Source organism: Pipistrellus hanaki (assembly GCF_964339955.1).
Source record: "Pipistrellus hanaki genome assembly, chromosome: 5".
NCBI classification, from domain to species: domain Eukaryota; kingdom Metazoa; phylum Chordata; class Mammalia; order Chiroptera; family Vespertilionidae; genus Pipistrellus; species Pipistrellus hanaki.
Window position 1 is genome coordinate 102052086 of NC_140507.1, and position 19652 is coordinate 102071737.

A 19652-nucleotide genomic window follows, 5' to 3' on the forward strand; every position below is an offset into this window, starting at 1 on the left:
ATTGACAGAGCCCACTATAACACATTCTACTGAGATACAGGCTACTGTGACACATTCTACTGAGACACAGCTTCCTGTGACAGCCTACTGAGACGCAGCCTATAGTGACACATCCTACAGGTCACACAGTTTACTGTGACAGAGTCTACTGGTTAAATATCCTACTGTGACACAGCATAGTGTCACACAGCCTACTGTGACACATTCTACCGAGACAAAACCTATTGAGACACAGTCTACTGTGACATATCCTACTGGTCACACAGCTTACTGTGTCACAGCATACTGGTCATAGAGTGTACAGAACACACAGCCTACTGGTCACACAGCATACAAGGCAACAGCCTACAGGGCACACAGCCTACTGTGACACATCCTATTGGTCACACATCCTACTGTGACACATCCTACTGGTCACACATCCTATTGTGACACAGCCTAATGGTCACACATATCCTACTGTGACACAACCTATTGTAACACATCTTACTGTGACTCATCCTACTTGCCACACAGCCTACAATAAAAAATTCTACTGAGACACAGCGTAATGTGACACGTTCTGCTGAGACATAGCCTTCTGTGTCAGCCTACTGAGACACAGCCTACTGTGACACATCCTACCGGTCACAAGCTTACTGTGACACAGTTTACTGGTTACATATCCTACTGTCACACATCCTACTGTCACACATCCTACTGTGACATTTTCTATTGAGCCACAGAATACTGAGACACAGCCTATCACACAGCCTTGTGTAATGGAGCCTACTGGGACACAGCCTATTGCTCAAACAGCCTACTGTGACACATTCTACTGAGAGCCTACTGAGACGCAGTCTACTGTGACACAACCTATCGTCACCCACCTACTGTGACACAGCCTAGTATAAAACAGCCTACTGTGACACTACCTATTGTCACACAGCCTACTGAGACACATTCGACTCTACCACATTCTACTGAGACACAGCCTACTGTGACATTCTATTGATACATAGCCTTCTGTGGCACAGCCTACAGTAACAGCATACTTTGACACATTCTACTCTAACATACCCTACTGGTCACAGATCCTACTGTGACACATTCTACTGAGACAGCCTACTATGAAAAAGCCTACTGGTCACACAGCCCACTGTGACACATTTTACTGGTCACACAGCCTCCTGGGACACAGTCTACTGGCCACACATCCTACTGTGACACACTCTACTGTGAAACAGCCTATTGAGACACAACCTACTGAAACATACCCTACTGTGACACAGCCTACTGATACCAGCCTCCTGTAAGACCAACTATTGTGACAGCCTACTAAGACAGCTTACTGTAGCACAGCCTACTGATATCACAGCCTACGGTGACAGAGACTATTGTAAAACATCTTACTATGACACAGCATACTGGCCACACAGCCTATTTTAACACATTCCACTGAGTCACAGCCTACTGTGACACATTCTACTGAGACACAGCCTACTGGTCACACAGCCTACTGTGACAAATTCTACTGAGTCACAACCTATTGTAACACATCTTACAGTGACGCAGCCTGTTTGCCACACAACCTACTATAATACATTCTAATGAGACTTAGCATACAGTGACACATCCCACTGTGACAGAGCCCATTGTAACACATCTTACAGTGACACAGACTGTTGGCCACACAGCCTACTATAATACATTCTAATGAGACTTAGCATACAGTGACACATTCTACTGTGACACAGCCCATTGTAACACAACTTACTGTGACACAGCCGACTGGCCACATAGCCTACTATAACACATTCTACTGAGACACAGCCTACTCTGACACATCCTACTGGTCACACAGCTTACTGTAACACAGTCTACTCGTTATATATCCTGCTGTGACACAGCCTACAGGTCATAAAGCCTACTGTGACACATCCTATTGTGACACAGCCTATTGCAACACATCTTACTGTGACATAGCCTACCAATCTAACACCCTACTCTGACTCATCCTACTGGTCACACAGCTTACTGTAACACAGTCTACTCATTACATATTCTACTATGACACAGCCTACAGGTCACACAGCCTACTGTGACACAGTCTACTGAGAGAGTAATGTGACACAACCACTGGCCACACAGGCTACTGAGACACAGTCAACTGTGAAACATGCTACTGTGATGCAACCTACTGTGACAGAGCCTACTGTGACACAGCCAACTGGTCTCACAGCCTACAATAACACATTCTACTGAGACACAACCTTATGTGACACATTCTACTGAGACACAGCCTCCTGTGACAGCCTACTGAGACACAGCGTACTGTGACACCTCCTACTGTCACACAGCTTATTATGACACAGTCCACTTGTTACATATCCTACTGTCACACAGCCTAGTGTCACACAGCCTACTGTGACATATTCTACTGGTCACACAGCCTACTGTGACACATCCTATTGTGACACAGCCTGTTTTAACACATCCTACTGACACATAGCCTACCAATCACACAGCCTACTTTGACAAATACTACTTGTCACACAGCTTACTTTGACAAAGTCTACTGGTTACATATCCTATTGTGACACATCCTATTGTCACACAGCCTACTGTGACACATTCTATTGAGACACAGCCTACTGTGACACAGCCTACTGAGACACAGCCTAGTGTAACACAGCCTACTTTGACACAGCCTATTGTCAGACAGCCTACTGTGAAACATCCTACTCTTCCACATTCTACTGAGACACAGCCTACTGTGACATAGACTACTGAGACCTTCTACTGAGACACAGCCTTCTGTGACACAGTCCACTGTAACATCCTACTTTAACACGTTCTACTGTAACACACCCTATTGGTCACACATCCTACTGTGACACATTCTACTGAGACGCAACCTAATGAAATACACACTACTGCGACACAGTCTACTGAGACCCAGCCTACTTGAACACCCACTACTGTGACAGCCTACTGAGACAGCCTATTGGTCTCACATTCTACTGGTCTCACAGCCTACTGTGACACAGCCTACCATGACACAGCCTACTGAAACATAGCCAACTGTGACACAGCCTATTGTAAAACATCTTACCGTTTTACAGCATACTGGCCACATAGCCTACTATAACACATTCTACTGTGACAAACACATCCTACTGTGATACGTTCTACTGAGACACACCCTACTGTGACATAGCCTACTGAGACGCAACCTAATGAAACACACTCTTACTGTGTCACAGCCTACTGAGACCCAGCCTACTGTAACACCCAGTACTGTGACAGCCTACTGAGATAGCCTACTGGTATCACACTCTACTGGTCTCACAGCCTACTGAAACATAGCCTACTGTGACAGAGTCTATAGTAAACCATCTTACTGTGACACAGCGTACTGGGCACATAGCCTACTATAACATATTCTACTGAGACACAGCCTACTGTGACATATTCAACTGAGACACAACCTACTGTGATACAGCTTCATGTGACACAGCCTATTGGTCACACACCCTACTATAACACATTCTACTGAGACACAACCTACTGTGACATGTTCTACTGAGACACAGACTACTATGACACAGCCTACTGGTCACACAGCCTACTGTGACACAGTCTACTGGTCACACATACTACTGTGACACAGCCTGTTGTGACAGCCTACTGGCCACAGAGCCTACTGATCACACAGCCTACTTTAATACAGCCTACTGGTCACACAGCCTACTGGGACATAGCCCACTGTAATATAGCCTACTGGTCATACATCCTTCTGAGAGACAGCCTACTATAACACATTCTACTGTGACACAGTCACAGCCTACTGGAAAACATCCTACTGTGACACAGCCTATTGTAACACCTCTTACTGTGTCACAGCCTACTGGACACACAGCCTACTGTGACACATTCTACTGAGAGCCTACTGAGACAGTCTACTGTGACACAGCCTCTTGTCACACAGCCTACTGTGACCCAGCCTAGTGTAAAATAGCCAACTGTGACACAGCCTATTGTCACACAGCCTACTGTGACACATCCAACTTTACCACATTCTACTGAGACACAGCCTACTGTGACATTCTACTGAGACACAGCCTTCTGTGACACAGTCTACAGTAGGGGTGTCGAACTCAATCAGAGAAGGGGCCAAAATCTAAAATCCAGCCTAAATCGCGGGCCGAATGGTTTACTGAACAGTCATAAACTGACAATGTCATAAACTGACAGCGGAGTGCAGTGATGACAGCGCAGTGCGGGCCACATTGCAAGGCCTGGCCGGCCAGATTTGGCCCGCGGGCCTTGTGTTTGACACATGTAGTCTACAGTAACAGCATACTTTGACACATTCTACTGTAACACACTCTACTGGTCACATATCCTACTGTGACACATTCTACTGAAACAGCCTACTGTGTGACACAGCCTACCGGGTCACACAGCCTACTGTGACACATCCTACTGGTCTCACACCTTATTGTGACATAGTCTACTGGCCACACATCCTACTGTGACACATTCTACTGAAACACACCCTACTGTGACACAGCCTATTGAGACACAAGCTACTGAAACACACCCTACTGTGACACAGCCTACTGAGACCCAGCCTACTGTAACACCACTACTGTGACAGCCTACTAAGACATATTACTGTAGCACAGCCTACTGATATCACAGCCTACTGTGACACAGCCTACCATTACACAGCCTACTGGAACACATCCTACTGTGACACAGATTACTATAAAACATCTTACTGTGACACAGTGTACTGCCCACACAGCCTATTATAACACATTCCACTGAGACACAGCCTACTCTGACACATGCTACTGAGACACAGCCTACTGTGACACAGCATCCTGGTCACACAGCCTACTGTGATAAACTCTACTGAGTAACAACCTACTGTAATACATCTTACTGTGACACAGCCTACTGGCCACACAGCCTATTGTAACACATTTTACTGTGACACAGCCTACTGGCCACATAGCCTACTATAACACATTCTATTGTGACACAGCCTAATGTGACACATTATACTGAGACACAGCTCAGTGAGACACAGCCTATTGCAACACATCTTACTGTGACATAGCCTACCAATCTAACAGCCTACTCTGACTCATCCTACTGGTCACACAGCTTACTGTAACACAGTCTACTCGCTACATATTCTACTGTGACACAGCCTACAGGTCACACAGCCTACTGTGACACAGTCTAATGAGACAGAGAGTAATGTGACAACCACTGGCCACACAGGCTACTGAGACAGAGTCTACTGTGAAACATGCTACTGTGATGAAACCTACTGTGACAGAGCGTACTGTGACACAGCCGACTGGTCTCACAGCCTATTGTAACACATATTACTGTGAGACAACCTTATGTGACACATTCTACTGAGACACAGCCTCCTGTGACAGCCTACTGAGACACAGCGCACTGTGACACCTCCTACTGGTCACACAGCTTACTATGACACAGTCCACTGGTTACATATCCTACTGTCACACAGCCTAGTGTCACACAGCCTACTGTGACATATTCTACTGGTCACACAGCCTACTGTGACACATCCTATTGTGACACAGCCTGTTTTAACACATCCTACTGACACATAGCCTACCAATCAAACAGCCTACTTTGACACATACTACTTGTCACACAGCTTACTTTGATAAAGTCTACTGGTTACATATCCTATTGTGACACATCCTATTGTCACACAGCCTACTGTGACACACTCTACTGAGACACAGCCTACTGTGACACAGCCTGTCACACTGCTTAGTGTAATGGAGCATACTTTGACACAGCCTACTTCTCACAAGACCTTCTGTGACACATTCTACTGAGATACAGCCTACTGGTCACACAGCCTACTGTGACACATTCTACTGAGACACAGGCTACTATGACACAGCCCAGTGTAACACAGCCTACTTTGACACAGCCTACTGGTCACACAGCCTATTGTGACACATTCTACTGTGACACATTCTACTGAGACACAAACTACTGTGACACAGCCTAGTGAGAAAAAACCTACCGAGACACACTTTACTCTAACACAGCCTACTTAGACATCGTCAACTGTAACACCTGCTACTGTGACAGCCTACTGAGACAGCCTACTGCAGCACAGCCTACTGGTCAAACAGAGTACTGTGACACAGCCTATCGTGACACAGCCTACTGGAACACATCCTACTGTGACACAGCATATTGTAACACATACTACTCTGACACAGCCTACTGGCCACGCAGCCTCCTGTGACACATTCTACTGAAACACAGCCTCCTGTGACACATTCTACTGAGACACAGCCTCCTGTGACACATTCTACTAAGACACAGCCTCCTGTGACACAGCCTACTGCTCACACAGCCTACTGAAACACATTCTACTGAGACACAATATACTGTGACACAGCCTACCAGTCACACAGCCTACTGTGACACATCCTATTGTGACACAGACTATTGTAACACTTCGTACTGTGACATAGCCTAATAATCACACAGTCTATTTTGACACATCCTACTGTCACACAGCTTATTGTGACACAGTCTACTGGTTACATATCCTACTGTGACACAGCCTAGTGTCACACAGCTTATTTTGACACATTCTACTGAGACACAGCCTCCTGTGACAGCCTACTGTAGCACAGCCTACTGGTCACACAGCCAACAGAGACACAGCCTACCGTGAAACATCCTCCTGTGATACAACTTACTGTGACAGAGCCTACTGTGACACAGCCTACTGGCCACACAACCTACTATAACACATTCTACTGAGACACAGCCTATAGTGACAAATTCTACTGAGACACAGCCTACTGTGACAGCCTACTGAGACAGCCTACTGGCCACACTGTCTACTATAACATTCTACTGAGACAGAGCCTAATGTGACACATTCTACTGAGACACAGCCTACTGTGACAGCCTACAAAGACACAGCCTACAGTGACTCAGCCTACTGGTCACACAGCCTACTGTGACACATCCTACTTTGACATAGCCTACCAATCACACTGCCTACGTAGACACATCCTACTGGTCACACAGCTTACTGTGAAAGTATACTGGTTACATATCATATTGTGACACAGCCTAGTGTCACACAGCCTACAGTGACACATTCTATTGAGACACATTCTGCTGAGACACAGCCTATTGGTCACATAGCTACTGGTAACAGAGCCTACTGTGACACATCCTACTGAAACATAGCCTACTGTGACAGAGCCTATTGTACATCATCTTACTGTGCCACAGCGTACTTGCCACACAGACTACTATAACACATTCTACTGAGACACAGCCTACTGTGACACATTCTACTGAGACACAACCTACTGTGACACAGCCTATTGGTCACTCACTCTACTATAACACATTTTACTGAGACACAGCCTACTGTGACACAACCTACTGGTCACACGGTGTACTGGTCACAAATACTACTTTGACACATCCTACTGGTCACACAGCCCACTGTAACATAGCCTGTGGTAATATAGCCTATTGGTCATACATCCTACTGAGGGATAGCCTACTTTAACACATTCTATTATGACACAACCTACTGTGACATAGCCTACTGGAACACATCCTACTGTCACACAGCCTATTGTAACACCTCTTACTGTGTCACAGCCTACTAGACACACAGTCTATTATAACACCTTCTACTGAGACACAACCTACTGTGACACATTCTACTGAGACACAAACTACTGAGACATAGCCTACTTTGACACAGCCGATTGATCACACAGCTTACTATGACATAGTCTCCTGGTTACTAATCCTACTGTGACACAGCCTAGTGTCACACAGCCTACTGTGAAAAATTCTACTGAGACACAGCCTATTGTGAAACAGCCTATTGGTCACACAGCCTACAGTGACACATCCTACTGGTCACACAACCTCCTGTGACAGATCCTACTGTGACACAGCCTATTGTAACACATCCTACTGTTATATAGCCTACAAATCACACAGTCTAGTAGGACTCATCCTTCTGGTCACACAGCTTACTGTGACACAGTCTACTGATTACATATCCTAATGTGACACAGCCTGCTTGCCACACAGCCTACTGAGACACAGCCTACTGTGAAACAACCTACTGTGACAGAGCCTACTGTGACACAACCTTCTGGTCACACAGCCTACTACTAGACATTCTACTGAGACACAGCCTACTGTGTCACAGCCTTCTGGTCACAAAGCCTACTGTGACATCCTACTGTGGCACAGCCTATTGTAACACTTCTTAGCCTACTTGCTACACAGCCTACAATAAACATTCTACTGAGACACAGCCTAATGTGACACATTCTGCTGAGACACAGCCTTCAGTGTCAGCCTACTGAGACACAGCCTACTGTGACACATCCTACTGGTCACACAGCTTACTGTGACACAATCTACTGGTCACATATCCTACTATGACATATCCTAGTGTAACACAGCCTACTTTGACACATTCTATTGAGCCATAGCATACTGAGACACAGCCTACTGTGACACAGCCTACTGGTCGCACAGCCTATTGTGACACATCCCACTGTGACAAAGCCTATTGTAACACATCTGCTGTGACATAGCCTACCATTCTCACAGCCTACTTTGACACATCCTACTGGTCGCACAACTTACTGTGACACAGTCTAGTGGTTACATATTCTATTTTGACACAGCCTATTGTCATACAGCCTAGTGTAAATCAGCCTAATGTGACACAGCCTATTTTCACACAGCCTACTGTGATACATCCTACTCATCCACTTTCTACTGAGACACAGCCTACTGTGACATAGCCTACTGAGAAACTCTACTGAGATACAGCTTACTGTGACACAGCCTACTGTAACAGCCTACATTGACACATTCTAATGTAACACAGCCTACTGGTCACACATCCTACTGTGACACATTCTACTGAAACACACGCTACTGTGACACAGTCTATTGAGACACAACCTACTGAAACACACCTTACAATGACACAGTCTTCTGAGACCCAGCCTAGTGTAGCACCCACTACTGTGACAGCATACTGAGACAGCTTACTGTAGCACAGCCTCCTGGTATCACAGTCTACCGTGCAACAGCCTACCGTGACACAGCCTACAGGAACACATACTACTGTCCTACTGTCACACAGCCTATTGTACAACATCTTACTGTGACACAGTGTACTGTCCACACAGCCTACTTTAAAACATTCTACTGAGACACAGTCTACTGTGACACAGCCTATTATCACACAGCCTACTGTGACACAACCTAGTGTAAAACAGCCTATTGTGACACAGCCTATTGTCACACACCCTACTGTGACACATCCAACTCTACCACATTCTACTGAGACACAACCTACTGTGACCTTCTATTGAGACACAGGCTTCTGTGACACAGCCTACTGTAACAGCCTAATTTCATACATTCTACTGTAACACACCCTACTGGTCACATATCCTATTGTGACACATTCTACTGAGACAGCCTACTGTGATACAGCCTACTGGTCACACAGCTTACTGTGACACAGTCTACTGACCACACATTCTACTTGATACATTCTACTGAAACACACCTTACTGTGACATAGCCTATTGAGACACAACCTACTGTGACACAGCCTATTGTCACACAGCCTACTGTCACACAGCCTAGTGTAACACAGCATACTTTGACACAGCCTATTGTCACACAGCCTACTGTGACACATCCTACTCTTCCACATTCTACTGAGACACAGCCTTCTGTGACACAGTCAACTGTAACATCCTACTTTGACACGTTCTACTGTAACATACCCTACTGGTTACACATCCTATTGTGACACAGCCTACTGGTCACACAGCTTACTGTGACACAGTCTACTGGCCACACATCTTACTGTGATACATTCTACTGAGACACACCCTACTGTGACACAGCCTACTGAGATGCAACCTACTGAAGCACACCCTACTGTGACACAGTCTACTGAGACCCAGCCTACTTAACACCCACTACTGTGACAGCCTACTGAGCAGCCTACTGTAGCACAGCCTACTGGTCCACAGCCTACTGGTCCACAGCCTACTGAAACATATCCTACTGTGACACAGCCTATTGTAAAACATCTTACTGTGACACAGCGTACTGACCATACAGCCAACTATAACACATTCTACTGAGACACAGCCTACTGTGACACATAGTACTGAGACATAACCTACGGTGACACAGCCTCCTGTGACACAGCCTATTGGTCACACACCCTACTATAACACATTCTACTGAGACACAGCCTCCTGTGACATGTTCTACTGAGACACAGCCTTCTGTGACACAGGCTACTGTGACACAGTCTACTAGTCACACATACTACTGTGACACAGCTTGTTGTGACACAGCCTACTGGCTACAGAGCCTACTGGTCACACAGCCTACTTTAACACAGCCTACTGGTCACACAGCATACTGTGGCATAGCCCGCTGTAATACAGCCTACTGGTCATACATCATATTGAGAGACAGCCTACTATAATACATTCTACTTTGACACAACCTACTGTGACACAGTCTACCGGGACATAGCCTACTGTGACACAGCCTATTGTAACACCTCTTACTGTATCACAGCCTACTGGACACACAGCCTATTATAACACCTTCTAGTGAGACAGAACCTACTCTGACATATTCGACTGAGACATAGACTACTGAGACACAGTCTACTGTGACACAGCCTACTGGTCACACAGCTTACTGTGACACATCCTAAGGCGACACAGCATATTGTAACACATCCTACTGTGACATAGCCTACCAATCACACAGCCTACTATGACACATCCTACTGGTCACACGGCTTACTGTGACATAGTCTACTGATTACATATCCTATTGTGACACAACCTAGTGTCACAGCCTACTGAGACACAGTCTATCACACAGCTTAGTATAATGCTGCCTATTGTGACACAACCTACTGTGAAACGTTCTACTGAGACACAGCCTACGTAGATACAGCCTACTGTGACAGAGCCTATTGCCTCACAGCCTATTGTAACACAGCCTACTGTGACACATCCTACTTTTCTACATTCTACTGAGACATAGCCTATTAGACACACCCTACTGTGACACAGCCTACTGTGACACATTCTACTGTAACAGACTACTGATCACACATCCTACTGTGACATAGCCTACCAATCACACAGCCTACTTTGACACATCCTACTGGTCACACAGCTTACTGTGACACAGTCTACTGGTTACATATCCTATTGTGACAAAGCCTAGTGTCACACAGCCTACCGTGACACATTCTACTGAGGCACAGCCTACGGAGACACAGCCTACTCTGACACAACCACTGGCCACACAGCGTACTGTGAAACATCCTACTGTGATGCAACATCTTGTGACTGAGCCTACTGTCACATAGCCTACTGGTCACACAGCCTACTGTAACACATTCTACTGAGACACAGCCTATTGTATCACATCCTACTGGTCACACAGGTTACTATGATACAGTTTACTGGTTACATATTCTATTGTGATAAAGCCTAGTGTCACATAGCCTACTGTGACATATTCTACTGAGACACAGCCTACTGAGACACAGCCGACTGTGACACATCCTACTGGTCACACAGCTTACTGTGACACAGTCTACTGGTTACATATCCTATTGTGACACAGCCTAGTGTCACAGCCTACTGTGACACAGTCTACTGAGACACAGCCTATTGAGATACAGTGTAATGCAGCCTACTGTGACACAGCCTACTGCTCACACAGCCTACTGTGAAACATTCTACTGAGACACAGCCTTCTTAGATACAGCCTACTGTGACACAGCCTATTGTCACACAGTCTACTGTGACACATCCTACTCTTCCACATTCTACTGAGACACAGCCTACTGTGACATATTCTACTGTAAAATACTCTACTGGTCACACATCCTACTGTGAGACATTCTACTGAGACTCAGCCTTATTGTAACACATCCTACTGTGACATAGCCTACCAATCACACAGCCTACTTTGACACATACTACTTGTCACACAGCTTACTTTGACAAAGTCTACTGGTTACATATCCTATTGTGACACATCCTATTGTCACACAGCCTACTGTGACACAGCCTACTGCCACACATACTAGTGTAACACAGCCTACTGTGACACATCCTATTGTCACACAGCCTACTGTGACACATCCTACTCTTCCACATTCTACTGAGACAAAGCCTACTGTGACATAGACTACTGAGACATTCTACTGAGACACAGCCTTCTGTGACACAGTCCACTGTAACATCCTACTTTGACACGTTCTACTGTAACACACCCTACTTGTTACACATCCTACTGTGACACATTCTACTGAGACAGCCTACTGTAGCACATTTTACTGGTCACACAGCTTACTGTGACACAGTCTACTGGTCACACATCCTACTGTGACACATTCTACTGTTACACAACCTACTGTCACACAGCCTACTGCCACACAGCACACTGAGACACAGTGTACTTTAAAAGCTCGGTGAGAGCAAGATTTTGGTGGGTCGTCCTAATTCACACACACAGTGACTTTGAACTATTGGCCAGTGTCTACTGGAGAAATGACAGGAGGTCGTTCTTGGTCTTGTTAGAGAAGGACCACGTTGGCCTTTGGGTCTGGGAGCAGGCACTCCAGGACTCAGGATTGGGCCTGCCCCGTGAAAACGTGCCCGATCCAGACATCTGCACTTTGTCCTTTGGGTATGTTTGGAGGGACAGGAAGGACGGCATCACTGGCAGAGAGCACTCAGGGCGCAGGGCCAGAGCACTTGCTGCTCGGGTACCCGGCTAAGAGTGCTCCCCCTCATCCCACCGTGTCAGCTCTCATGGCAACACTCCAGAGGATTGAGTGCACAGGGAGTTCCCGGGGGCTTACACCACCGCAGGGACTTTCGTGGAGCCCGCCATACAAGCAGCTCACCAAACAGCACTTTGTGCCTACATGCCAAACCCCCTGTGAAGTGACGAGTGCGAGAGTGACAGTGAGTGGCCCGGCCCGCGAGACCTTGAGGCCACAGGGAGGAGAGTGAGCAGCGAACCCTGAGGCACAGGCTCGGCTATGCATAGATTTGGTTTTGTTACGGAGAAGAGCTGGTGGGCACTCACCAAACACATGGTATCTCTATACTTTCCAGAGGCGCTGCCCTGAACCCTAAAACTGTCAAGCATGGAGGACAGACAGCGGGCCCTGTGGGCTGTTGCTTCATAATTCCCATCTTCACGCTCAGTGCTGACAATCTGTTCCAAGAAATGCACCATCCCTAGTATTGCTCTGTCTTGTTCCTGACTCTCTTCCTTCTCCTGGAGAAGGCTCTTGCTCCGCAAAGGCAGCCAGGGATGGGACCCAGAGCTGGAGGGACCAGTGGGGTCAGCTGAGGGGAACACACCCGGGCGGGCCCAGTCCCAACCTGTTGGCTCTGCCGTCGTCCTTCAAGAGCAGAGGACACCTCGCCACCAGCTCCTGACTCCCATGCCTTTAGGTGCTACTTGCAGCTCTCTCATCCCCCAATCTGGGATGTGAACACGGGAGCCAACAGAGCCGGGTGCTGATACCCCACCCATTCTAACGCCCCTGCAGAGCAAAGGCCTGTTCCTTCACTGGGCTCTGCACACACATTTCTTTCTGTTGAATGTTCACGTCCTGCCCTTGGTCCAAGGCTGGGGAACTCCCCGGCCTCTAGGTCACCAGGTTGTGACAAGTGATTGCAACACAACCTGGCACTGATCACATGAACTGGAAGCCAGACCTCGGCGCAGAGGCAGACGGAGGGCCACTTACAGAAACAGCTCCTTCTGGTGCGGGTCTCCCAGGTTGAACTGGTTTTTTCTTATGAGTTCAAAAAACTCTCCCCGCCTCCTTGGAAAGAAAGAGAAACATTGGTCATTCTGAGGAGCCCCTAAGGCTTATTTTATCCCATGGTCTACAAAGAATCATTGACTCACTTTTTTGGGGGGAAATCTCCAATGGATTTTATCCATCTTAGAACCCAACATAAAAATCATCATTTAAAAATTGTGAATACCTCCCTTTTCCTCCTTATAGAATCTTCTTTGGGTGAAGCATTGAACCTCACTGTGCAGATCACAGATACTGGTAATCTTATTCCTAAACACAACTTCATGAAAGTGAGACGGCCTGGCTGGCACGGCTCAGTGGTTGAGCATTGACCTATGAACCAGGTTCTATTCCCGGTCAGGGCACATTCCTGGGTTGCAAGCTCCATCCCCAGTGGGGGGTGTGCAGGAGGCAGCTGATCAACGATTCCCTCTCATCATTGATGTTTATATCGCTCTCCCCCGGTTGGCATCTCAGGAAGCCATCATGCCAGACACCAGGAAAACAGAGAGCTTATGGAACAGAATGGATGGCCTGCGACTGAGAACCAGCAAGAAAACGCCGGTTCCAGAGAGACCTGTGGCCTGGGAAGGTTACAGGTGCTGTGCTGATTCTTAGTTAGGTGGCCATCTTTACCATTATGTGGAACCAGCAGAAATGAACTCAGTTCTCTGTTGTCCTGGCTGGGGTTAAGGTGCTCCCTAATCAGGGAAGCAGAGACACCGGCGGCAGCTCCCTCTAGGTGCACACGCTTCTGTGTTTGCTGTTTGTGCTGACTTCCCATCAATGGCTTACATGCAGGCGTGACTCCCCGCATGGGGGAGAGAGGCCACATGTCCAGGGAAATCACGTGAGTGGGACCATCTTCTCCTCTCACTGCCCCACGACACACAGACCGGGGTCCCGTGTACAAACCACAGCCTGCCCATGCGGCGCAGCAGACGTCACCCATGAATGCACACTACGTCCTGAGTCAGTAACGTCCCAGTTCTACATTCCCTCCTCTAAGAACTGCACGCAGTCCTAGGATCCGGATGTGGCCCCACGTGGAACAAGACACACTCTTCCCACAGCCACTCAGCACTGAGTGCTGGTGAGACTCACTTGATGTACAGCGCCAGGTCTGTGGCCAGGATCGCCTGCTTGATGATCTTCAGCGCAGTCTTATACTCCTCGATGGAGAGCCCGCTGAGGATCTGGTTCCCCTTCACAAAAGAAGAAAGCCATCGTCAGCACCCCATGGGAGCACCCCGCAAGGACTCAGCAGAAGACGTGGTCACAGACAGACCACAGGCTGGGGGTTTGGGTTGTACACACGGGCCACCCGCTTCCTGAGAGTGAATGCCTGATGCCACCCTGTCCTCTGCTCCCTCGGCCTGGTCTCCTAGGAAACGCCAGCTTCCTGCCTTTCTGCCGACTGCCCAGACCCCAGGCCTCCGTCCAGCCTACACGCTATCTGGCTATGGGCAGCTTGCTTACTGCACTGCAACTGCAAGTGAAGTCTGAAAACCCAAAGCCACACTAATGAAGAATGGAATGGTGAAACTTCTGAACAAGTGATGACTAACACATTTTTCTTCTCTATGGCATTTGTAATAAATCCAGTGACACATGGACACAAATTTGTGTAATTTTAACAATATCGAGAGCAGCGCGTATTCCCAATGGGAAGCATGCACAATGTGAAACCAAGGAGGACTCTAAAAGGGACTGATCCCGGGCAAACACTCCAGCGCTGTTGCTGCATAGCCATTGTGTCCTGGTGCCTGGGGTTCAAAGCAAACCTCTCGTCCTGAACCGGGTAAAATGTGCCTCGGTTCTCAGAATAAACTCAACATCTGAGGGGAAGCAGCGGCTCAGGCTGGGACCCGGGCAGCAGATGCTTCTGAACACGGGGCCCTTGGGGTGCTGGGCCTGGACAAGACCTCGCTTAGCAGAGAGCTGGAGGCTGGACTGGAATCAGCATATCCCTAACTGATAAGTCTGGTATCACAGTCATAAACATTCCTTAAAAATAGCAAATCAGCCTCATTTTAGCGCGTATTCCCAATGGGAAGCATGCACAATGTGAAACCAAGGAGGACTCTAAAAGGGACTGATCCCGGGCAAACACTCCAGCGCTGTCGCTGCATAGCCATTGTGTCCTGGTGCCTGGGGTTCAAAGCAAACAGAAAACTGTTCAGAAAACACCGTCTGGTACTTTCATTTAGTGTAAGGTCAAAGCATTTCCAGGGGAAAGGCCCTGCCTGAACCGCAATGTCTCCGGTGCTATCTGTATATCCCCCTTCCCCAGGCAAAGGCTGTAAACCCCTGTGTGGGGGGGCCTCCAAGGATGAAGTGTGGGGGTGGGGGTCTGCCTCGAGGTGTGGGACCTGCCGTAGGAGGATGTCCTGGGCGCCGGCTGCTCACGGCAGCTGTAACTCACGCTTCTCATTATAATGTCATTCGTGCACACAACAGATCATGTGAGTAACGGAGGAACAGAATGAGAAAATAAAAAGTATTCCCTCGGCAAAAACAACCATTGCTAACAGGTCAGCGTACGTGTCCTCAAGCTTACTTCCCTCCATAGAAATACGTCTAGCGTAGCATGTCACGTGCTTTCTCACACTGATAAACACCCATCATGTTCTCACACCGATAAACACCCACCTCCACCAGGCTGTTGAACAGCTCATCCCTTAACAATGTGTTTGTGGTCAGAAGTTTTAGTAAAAAGTGGAAAAGGTTCTTGAGTGCTATATCACCCACTTAATTTTACCAAAAAACAAAAAACAAAAAACCGAGTTAACTGAGAGCCAGAAAGCACCAGCTTTGCTTGTCTCTGAACAGTGTGGAGTAATGAAGCAAGCACACCCCTTGTCGGGCAGCTGACTGAGGCTGTAGGGGCCTCGGCCTTCCATACCCAGAAAAGAAAGACGCACACTGGAGAATTATGGTCCTGGGCCTAACCCCCCCCACCCCCCCACCCCCCCACCCCCGCCCCGCATTTACGCAGCCTCGGGCAGCGCACTCCGGGCCTCACCGGGCTGTTGAGGACCATCAGGCACTGGTCGAAGTGGTGGTGCTCCAGGGTCGAGTGGCAGTACAGCTGGGCCAGTGGGTGCTCGCTCCTGGGGGGAGTCGCAGAGAGAGGGCTCAGAGAGGATGGTCAGGCGCCACACGGCCGGGCGGTCGCTCTCTTCTCATTGGCTACCTAAAAGAGAGGCTAAAATCCCTCAAACCGACCACTCTCTCCTTTGGCTGGGAAGAGAGGGAGGTCATCTCTGGGAAATAAGTATAAAGAGTCAGGCTGCTCTGAAAGGCTGGTTCAAACTGTGAACAACCCCATCGATTTTCGTACTGAGGACAAAGTACTAATTTCTCTAGACGTGAAAAGAAGATCCCTGAATCTTGTACCAATAATTGTTTTCTTCTTAAAAAAAAAAAAAAAAAAAAAAAAAAAAAAAAAAATATATATATATATATATATATATATATATATATATATATACATATATAACTGATTTTTTACAGAGAGGAATGGAGAGGGATATAGAGTTAGAAACACTGATGAGAGAGAAACATCAACCAGCTGCCTCCTGCACGCCCCCCATGGGAGATGTGCCCGCAACCAAGGTACATGCCCTTGATCAAAACTGAACCTGGGACTCTTCAGTCCGCAGACCGATGCTCTATCCACTGAGCCAAAGTGGTTTTAGCCCAATAATTGTTTTCAATGTCAAGCCTTTAATTCACTTCCCTGAGGCCACAGCTCCTCAGAGCACCTACTGAGCACCTTCCCAAGTATCACCTTGTCTGTCAGGGCAGAGTGTTACCTCTGCTGAATTAGTCTTTAAAATTTCCTCTGAAGCCCTAATTCAACCTAAAGCAAAATTCTTGGCAATTATCTCATGGAATAAGATTCTCAACATAAATATTTTTCCTCTTTAGGCCAGAAATGTTACCAACACAATACCAGACTTGCATTCCCCTCCCTCTCCCCATATCCTTTAAATAAAATCAGCCCAGCTGGCGTGGCTCAGTGGTTGATTATCGACCTATGAACCAGGAGGTCAGGGTTTGATTCCCGGACAGAGCACAGGCCCAGGTTGAGGGCTCTATCCCCAGTGTGAGGCATGCAGGAGGTAGCCAATCCATGATTCCCTCTCATCATGGATGTTTCTCTCTCCCTCTCCCTTCCTCTCTGAAATCAATTAAAATATATTTAAATAAAATCAGAGTAAGTTACGGGACCTTGACCGATGCACTTTTGCTGTGGGTTTTGCTTTAAGAAGGACCGCCCCGCTGCTGAACAGGACCTCCTGCTGTCTGGCGGGGCGGCCCCCTCACCGCTGGATGTAGGAGTTGTTCACGCCGCGGTGGTCCAGGTCGTGGCTCAGGGCGGCGACCAGCAGGGCCAGCACCTCCAGGTCCGACAGCTTGCTCTGCACGGCGGGCAGGGAGGAGAGAGAGAAGGACCCGTGAGGGTGCGAGGACACCTCTGGGCACCTCACTGCTCACACAGCCCGGCTGTGATGTGGGAGGCCCGCTCCGCAGGGAAAGAGCTGTGTCTCGCCCGCAGAGCAGAGCTAGCGCCAACATCACTCACCTCCAGAGGGCGGACATGCCTCACCAACCACCTGCCCCCACAGCCAATGCCACTCCTTCCTAAGATCTCCGAATGCATGTGGGCTAACCACATGAACTCTGAATCCCAGCTTCTCTGGACCTTTATCCCCTATAGATTCCGTTGTTCCCATCTCTGCCCTGAGGGGCTGTGCCTAAGGCACCAGACAGTGAGAATACCTGGCAGAAGAATACACAAAAGGGGATTAGGAATGAAAAGTTGTCTTTAAAAAGTTACATAATAGCCTGGCTGGTGTGGCTCAGTGGTTGAGCGTCAACTGTGAACCGTGAGTCACGGGTCCATGCCTGATCCAGGGCACATGCCCAGGTTGCGGGCTTGATCCATCAGGAGGCATTCAGGAGGCAGCCCATCCAGGATTCTCTGTCATCACTGATGTTTTTCCCTCTTTCTCCCCTTTCCTCTCTCTGAAACCAATAAAAAAAATTTTTTTTAAAGAAGTTACATGATACATTCCAACGCTAATTCCAGGTTATTTCTGAGCGGCTGCCATTTGTATTCTTGGTACTACTGTTCTTCTTCATATGAAAAACACAAATTGAAATTCCTATCAGCTCTCTTCTGCTGGAATTCTCAGCACTCTAAGTGGCACAGTCACAGCACACACACGCTGGCATTTGGCTTTTCCTTGCCAGAGCCCAGATAGCATTCGGTGGTTTAACCCTCCTGACCTTCCCAGCCCTCCGACAGAAGTGGAGCCCACTCCCCATGGGCGTTTCCCTCAGCAGGGAAGTGGGACTCTAACAGGTGGCTCCCTGATAAGCCCTGCTCTTGGCTCTGGGTTAAAATGCGCCCCCTATGGGAGCAGAGAAGAACAGCAGTCCCAGAATTCAATAATAACAAAGCATGGAAGCGCCCTGGCTCGTGTAGGTAAGTGGTTAAAGCGCGGCCTTCACACCAAAGGGTTGTGGGTTCGGTTCCTGGTCAAGGGCACCTACCTGGGTTACAGGTTCAATCCCTGGGCCCGGTCGGGATGAGTGCAGGAGGCAACCTATCAATGTGTCTGTTTCTCTCTTTCTCTCTCTCCCCCTTCCTCTCTCTAAAAATCAAAACATCCTTTGGTGAGGATTACAA

The 19652-nt window shown here is 47.9% G+C and overlaps 1 protein-coding gene across 4 annotated transcripts in view; it reads right to left on the bottom strand.

The window, feature by feature from the left end:
* PDE5A (phosphodiesterase 5A) overlaps positions 1–19652 on the bottom strand; it is a 91574-nt gene that overhangs the window by 10835 nt on the left and 61087 nt on the right. For all 4 annotated transcript variants that reach the window (XR_014794978.1, XM_084883400.1, XM_084883402.1 and 1 more), the window contains exons 14-17: positions 18284–18378; positions 16977–17064; positions 15056–15156; positions 13895–13972 (exon numbers count right to left, since the gene is read on the bottom strand). Coding sequence is in view for 3 of the 4 variants with exons in the window: in XM_084883400.1 (XP_084739526.1) it covers positions 13895–13972; positions 15056–15156; positions 16977–17064; positions 18284–18378 (362 nt within the window). In the remaining variant the exon portion in view is untranslated. The remainder of the gene's footprint in view (positions 1–13894; positions 13973–15055; positions 15157–16976; positions 17065–18283; positions 18379–19652) is intronic.